The sequence below is a fragment of the Anabas testudineus genome, chromosome 11 (assembly GCF_900324465.2).
Source record: "Anabas testudineus chromosome 11, fAnaTes1.2, whole genome shotgun sequence".
In the NCBI taxonomy this organism is placed as follows: Eukaryota; Metazoa; Chordata; class Actinopteri; order Anabantiformes; family Anabantidae; genus Anabas; species Anabas testudineus.
The window spans coordinates 3008592-3016170 of NC_046620.1; the positions used below are offsets into that span (position 1 = coordinate 3008592).

A 7579-nucleotide genomic window follows, 5' to 3' on the forward strand; every position below is an offset into this window, starting at 1 on the left:
AAATGCTGTTGTTTAAAGGCTTTGACACTAAATATAGGATGAAAAGGCTGCGATCAGTGATCAGTTAGCGACTGGATTCTCTGTCTGCTCCATAAAACCTGTCGAAAGAAATGAAACTCGTTAGTTTTCAGCAATAATTTATAACAATAGAAACAAATTAGTGATTCGAATTTAAGCTGTGTTCACAAAATAATTCTAGTGAAATCTCTAAAAGTTGGAGTTGACTTTCCAACTCGGATCATAAAATACCAACACGATAAAAAATAATCTGCTTTGCTCACAACATCTGCTCACGTACTGTGACCTCCGAACACAACACGGACGATCTTCCCGCTCTCCTTTACGCTGAATTTGAATCCCGAACATCTGTGGGTTGTAAATATTAAAGTGTTTTAGCTCTTGAATTTTCTAAGCTGTTTGTATTTTCAGAGTGAAGCTTTTGAGATGAATGAGGATGTTCTGTGACAGAGGGACTTATGAAAACATCGATACAGCTGGAGATGTTTCTGCTACATGATGGAAAAGGGACGGCCCGTTTCCAACTTGATCACACGTGGTACAATCAAAATGGATGCCTTTGACCTTGCATTGAAATGTGTACATAATGTGTACAGACAGTAACAGTACATGAAGTTAGGAGAAACCTGACTCTTTAAGTCACTTTCTGTTTGCATTTGATTTTCATCTGTTAGAAATAATTTAAACTTGGTTCTTATGGAATCCTGTTGATGCAGTGCAAACCTCAGTGAGCTGGGACCGACGGCCTTGTTTTAATCTAACAGTAATGTAGTTTTCTTGTTCATTCAGGTGCAGTTATACATCTGCATTTTTAAACACCTCTTTTGTTCCAGATTTCAAAATGATATCTTCTTCCTTTTTGAGAATCAAACCATGTTGGAATAAGTTCAGTATCTCTGACCTCTTTTGGTAAAGTATGTGGTGTGAACTGTTCGGACGCTGGAACGTTTCACCTACAGGATTTGTTCCCGAACAGCCTGTGTTCCTGTCATGTCCTGATTTCCACAAGATTTTGGAATGTGGCTGAAGGAATTTGCTTTAATTCAGGTGCAAGAATATAATTAGTGTCCAATAATGGGTGAAAAGACCTCGGTCGGTGTTTCACTTCACCCAGAAGTGCTGGATGAGGTCGTTCTAACTGTTTAAAAACACTGGATGCTGTGGTCACCAGAAAGGTTCCTGTTTGTAGCACACCTTTCATCAGTCAGGGGTCAAGGTTAAACTGAATAGACTTTGATGGTCAGAGTTCACTGTGACCTCATGTATGTCCTATTCATATCCGCTCTCCGCTCTGGACAGACATGTGTAAACTACAAGTTCACTGGTTAGCGGAGGCAAACAACCGTATAGTGGTAATTCTAGTTTAAACTACGAGTAGAAGGTCGTATCAGATAAAACCTTAAAACGTTGGAGACATTACACTTATCAGTCTTCAGGATGAAGTGAACGTGTTTGCCTCCAGCTAAGACCATGACCTAATCATGACGCGGGATATAAGAGGGTCTACGAGGGACAGGAGGTGTCCACGTACAGTATTTTATTAAGTTGTTTCATATTTTTAAATATCTACACACACAGAACACAGATCTACTGAAGTTCTTATGTTGCAAAGTGACTTAAAGAAACAAACTTCAAGATTGTTTAAGTCTCGTTTTGTAGCATATTAACAGTGGTGCCCGGTAGAGGGCATCGTCCGTAGCCATTTTTAGACTTAAGAGGAAAAATGTTTTGCTTACAGCCTGTGATACTATGGAAAAAAACTGTGTAGCAAGTAACCTGCAGCTAGCGTCTTTTATGAATACATGCTGAAAATGTGAAAATGACATAGGAAATCATTTAGCAGCTGAATATGAAAGCTTCTGCTGATGTTTTGACATGTTTACTTTAATAGCCAAAGCTGAGCATCCATGCTGTGCAGTGAGCACAGACACAGATATAGATTTATGTAGCTTCTTTTCCTGATACAAATAAATCAGAACCATTAATGTTCTACGACCGAGCAGAGAAAATAGAGCGCTGATGCATTGAACTGTTTTACTTACGTCCTTTATTTATTGCAGACATTTTTAAAACTGTGATTTGGGTGTAAATCACATGTACACACTGTATGCAGTCTACTCAAAATGTGTTTACATGATAAAAAGCAAAGACTCGGTGCACATCCTTCATGCTGTTTTCATCATTCCTGAAAATGTGCTATTTGCAGGAGTGAGGGTTTTATCTGCAGCAGTGTTTTAAGTTTGAAACAAATAAAGCTTGCCTGGTTCCAACTTATTCTTCAGTTCTTATTATATTTGATCTTTAACACATTCATGTTTGTAGAAGCACAACTGAAAATTACCACTACCAACAAAACCTAATGGAAAAGAAAATGCTTTAAACACCTGAGTTTCATATTTGAGATCAAACTTTACTCAATCTGCTTCACAAAATGCTTTATTAGAGATAATACAAGGTTCTTCGGACCGATTAAATTAATTTTGCTTAATTGTATTTAATTCAACTAACTGATTCATTTAGTAATTAGCACTAACTACGTGACTGAAGCACTTAGAGAACTGCATCAAGGTCACAGAGTTAGAGACGTTTAACCACTGCTTTAGTTTGGTTTTATTTTTAACCACTAATTACAGAGCGGCGCTGAGAGAGTTCTGCAGCCAGACACTGAGAGTTTAGGTTGATATTAGTTTGATGGCTATTCATTTAGAGTAGTTCAAACTGTGTTAAGTAAAACACAAAATGAATCAGATCCTGATGACATACATTTACATTTATAAGATGCTTTGAAGGCACAGTGAGTGTGAGGAGGTCTTACCACAGCCCGGATTCAATCCCAGTGTCCCACATGGACGGCAGCGATTCTGCCACTACACTATCTGTTTCCACGTCAGAAACATATTTGCATGTGTTGATACCAGCACTTATGTAACAAGCACAGGCCTTGAAATGAAATTCATTACAGTGCATTATTAAAGTCTGAGTCAGCTTTTGCATAACGCGTTTGCTTAATAACACTTTTTAGGTTTTAGCATTACATGACATTGTATTATGATAAATTAGAAGGTAGGAGCACATCATCTGATCATTGTTAGTCCCTTCATTAGTTGAAGGAACTTTTAAGGGACATTACTGTCAGGTTTTCATTTGCAAAGCTGCAGTGAAGTAGTAAGAAATCAGGATGTGGGTGTCACAGAGCACTGAAAAGAGAAATCCATCTCTAAACAGCTTAATGTTTTGCAGAGGGTTTGTTCTTTCCACTTATTAAACTCCAACACATGCAAATGTAAAGAGATTTTTAAAATGCCCCCCCACAGAGTAACATATAGACGCTGCTGCAGGTGTTTTCACTTTAACTAATTATACCTGTTCTCAGTTTGAACCCAGGTGGAGATAAGATGAGGGCAGAAGATCCATTTGTCCTGTCTGACGCAGCAAATCCAACTGGGGATTTAGAGCGATGTCGATCAAGTGTGTTTTCACACCTCGATGTTCCCGAGAAAGTCTCATCAGCCCAAATAACGGCGCACACCTGTGTGGGTTTAGGCACAAACAGAGATGTTGTGTGCTCAAACTGTCTGTCCAATTTTATCTTGGACAGACTTGTTATCCCTTCGTGATTTCAGATAACTGGCCAACACTAATTATAAAGTTCTACTCAAACTTGAAGTTGCTTTGGAGTGAGGATGATGATGTAATGGTGTCTGTCTGCACCACTGAGCTCACAGCTGCACTTTTCATTTCTGCAGCAGGAAAAGATCAGAGGAGGACGTTCGAAGCATTCTGTGGAGACAGATTCTGATTTGGACAGATGGTCTGTCCCAATTTTATACAAGTTATTTAGAGTGGCTGCAACATCAAGACTACTCGGTCTCGCTGCTACTGAAATTTCTGGCACAGAGATGAGCCAATAATGGTCGTCCGAGCAGTCAGAGTGGGTTACAAAGGTGATTAGTCAACAGGAATCAGGTAATAAGATGATGACGGTGAGGCTCTCAGATGTCCACTATCAGCATGACGATGGTTGGTTCAAAGCAAAATGTAGGTAAATTTAAAGGAGTGACAATAAATCTGCAGTAATTTAAAGTAGGATACATAAATCACAGTTTGATTTAAAGGTTTAAAATAAACAGCAACAGGAGCCGAGTTGAAGCTCTCTCTGGGATCAGGTGTGTTCAGAACCTGTTCCCTGACTCCACCCACACCTGAGATGGTATCATTCAGCATCTTATTGATTCAACACACCTGATCCAGGTAATTAGAGGATAGTTGAAAAACAACTAGTCCCTCCCTGGCGACCCTGCAGGTTATCAGGATTCATCCTCTGGGAACGGTGGATGACAGACAGAGCACTAGATTGGCTAAAAACACAGTGTGTGTTTTCTTTTCCAGTGTTTACCATGTTATGACAGCTCCTCAGTCTTGTGTAATCCTCTGCTTACCGCTGTGTGACTGGACTGTGAATGTCACTGGATGTTCTGGACGACTGCCTTTTACCGTCACTGCACTTCATTTCTAAATGTTTGTCTTTCTGGCCCTGGCATTGATTTCTTCTCCGTCTGTCTTTATTACTCTGGCTCTCCGTTCTGTGAACATCCCCAACACGCACATATACAAACACACACACACAAGCATAAGCGTTTCAGCTCTCCCCCTCCCCCGTCCGCCTTCTGATCCATATTGACTACCTGCCTCGGTTTAGCTCGCTCACTGTTCCTTATTAAATCGGTAAAAGCGTCTTGTTCTACCTGTCTCTGCTCCTTTCTAAGCTCATTCTTCTTTCTTTCCTTGTCTCCTTCTTTTCTTGTTTCCTGTCTTCTTTGCTGCAAGGCACAGACAAAACCACAGCATTACAGCGGTGCAGTAACAACACACACACACAGGTACATATTAGTAGTAGTATACTGCACCTAGTTCAAGTGTGAGTGGTGAAAATCTACTGAACACGCTCCTATTTTCAAGTTTACTCCCATTATAACACTTGGTAATGGCACATTTTTGATCTGCAGGGACAGATCTGTAACCTTTAGGAAGCGAGTTCAGCTTAGTCTGGGTTAAATGACATCACGCTTTTCACTGATTATCTTTTGATGTAGTAGCACTCACACCTTTCTGATTTGTAGAAATTATTCTACAACCCAAATTAAATTTATGATCCTGAATCCAGAACAGCCAACACTAAGGAATCATCAACCCCCTGCAGATATACAGTCACATTTATGAGCACTTACGTCTATTTTTGTCCTGCTACCAGTTGTGTATAATTCACATGTTGATTGTTAAGAGGACATTAAAAAAATCACCCTTTATTTTCATCACGTCCTCTTCATAACATACGTGAGTTAGACTGTTACAGATTGGAACTGAGATTAACTGAAAGGTCCTAAGTTAGGAGAGAAAGGACAACTTTCAGTAGGAGCATGAGTCAATCTGTTGATCTACCTGAGCAGAGTTCTACCGTGCAGCCTCAATGAAAGCTGCAACATGCATCATAGTGACATGAGACTTGCATCAGTTCCTGGTCTCCGTTGTGGTCGTCTACTGTGATTTGCTCTGTCGCACTAAATCGTCACTGAATGCTGCAAAACATGTTTAATTAAGTCATCACTGGTTAGAAGAGGGAGCTTCTCTGGAAAACGTGTGACTTCAAACAGCAGAGGTTCAACATGAAGAAACATGTTGAAGGATATTTCTTCAAAAAATATTTGAAAACTTCTGTAGATTTAGCAACGCAGCTAAAAACACGTTAAAGCCCTGAAACACGGCAGTGATTCTGATGCTCTTTTCTCATTTATGCACATTTAGACGTGGACGTATCAGATGTGTCTGTGGTCTGGTGGCACCTCTGCCCACAACTCATGAGCACCTGTTCCCTCTGCACTTATCCACCATGTCAGAGCTTCACAGGTAGAGAGCAGGAAGGAGAATTAGCCGACACACTGTAAATGATGAGGAGAGTCTGTTCGTGTCTGTCTGAAGTCACAGTTTGTTCCAAGTTGTTGAAAAAAGAGACATTCAGAAAAAAGAGACATTCAGAAAGATCACATCCTTCTTCTTGTTTCATCTCTCTCCCTGTCTCTCTCTCTCTCTCTCTCTCTCTGTCTCTCTCTCTCTCTCTCTCGGTCTCTCTCTCTCTCTCTCTCTGTCTCTCTCTCTCTCTCTCTGTCTCTCTCTCTCTCTCTCTCTGTCTCTCTGTCTCTCCATCTCTCTGAAGTCCATTACAGTCAGGCCCAAGCACAGTCCCGTCACAGTCCAGTACGTCCAGCACAGTCCAGTACAGTCCAGCACAGTCCCAGCCACAGTCCAGTACAGTCCAGCACAGTCCAGTTACAGTCCAGTACAGTCCAGTTAGAGAAGTATAGTTACAGTCACAGTCCAGCACAGTCCAGCACAGTCCAGCACAGCAGATTTGCAAGTTGCTCAGTTGTGTTATTACAGTGGGTCTTAATGTGGTTTGAGACAGCACGGTGCTGCTGTACTTGTGTAACTGCTGCTTCTCTACATTATTCTGCTTTTTGAATGGGCAGCAGCAGGGTGCAGTGCAGCTAATGGTATTTGTACCTTACACTACAGGTTTCTGCTTTCCACCTACTGTACTCTGCTATATTCTCATGCAGCTTGATAGAGTGGGTTGTAGCTAAAGGTTGAGGGATGTTTAGGATCGTGACATGACTTATATACCCAAGTAAAGGAGTTTACAGTCTACATTAGCCAGGTTCATCATTAACATTCCCTGTTTTATTGATTTGATTGTAGAAAAGCGTAATTCAGATCCAAGGGGTTTATGAACTGATTTGTAACAGTAAAAAGAAGAAGAAAAGTTTGAAGAAAAAACTAATGCTGAATTAATTAACATTAACAATGTTACTACTGAACATCAGTAAAATGTTCTCCAATAAAATATCATTCTTTAGTTTATTGCTTTGCTGCATCTTTATTGCATATGATGCAAACAAGATGATTTAAAAACAAATCAGTGCTATATAAGTTCGATTTCTATTAAATGGGTTAAAATACTCGTTAAAATTATTCCCAGCATTTAACTTTTCTTAGTTTTGTCAGTTTGGTTCCCATGATCGCAACAACAACAACAAGCCTAGAGACCAACCAGCAACTGCTTCCACCGTACCAACCTAATTCTAACGTCTGATTCCAAAAGGTTAAACAGCAGATTAACAACTTGATGAAGAAACACCAACCTCAACGAGAACCTCTCATGACCAGCGCAGGATAAAACACAAACTCACATACACACACATTCGATTCCTGATGTTTCTCGACACACAACCAGCTTTACCTTCCAGGCAGCAGATCCTCCACAGGCCGGAGTGAGTGAGGGCTCCAGGATCTTTCTTGTCCTTGTTGTTGGAGTCCTCCTGGGAGGAGTTGGCCGTGCTGTTGCAGATAAAAGCCCGGGCGTACAGCCAGTAGTCAGTGCCGATAGCCACAGTCATGAGGGAAAAGGCCGCAAACGCCCCCATGGTGGTCAGCAGCACCTGAATGCCTCGCTCACACCACACCATCGCTGGGCGGGGAAGGAAACTGATATCTGAGAAAAAAAGAA

General features: G+C 40.8%; 1 protein-coding gene across 1 annotated transcript; it reads right to left on the minus strand.

The window, feature by feature from the left end:
* Positions 1-7046: 7046 nt before the first annotated feature.
* On the minus strand, positions 7047-7561 carry LOC113154055 (voltage-dependent calcium channel gamma-8 subunit-like). The gene has a single exon (XM_033326220.1). The coding sequence runs from the start codon at positions 7536-7538 to the stop codon at positions 7230-7232; it is 309 nt and encodes a 102-aa protein (XP_033182111.1). The 5' UTR covers positions 7539-7561; the 3' UTR covers positions 7047-7229.
* Between the last annotated feature and the right edge of the window lie 18 nt (positions 7562-7579).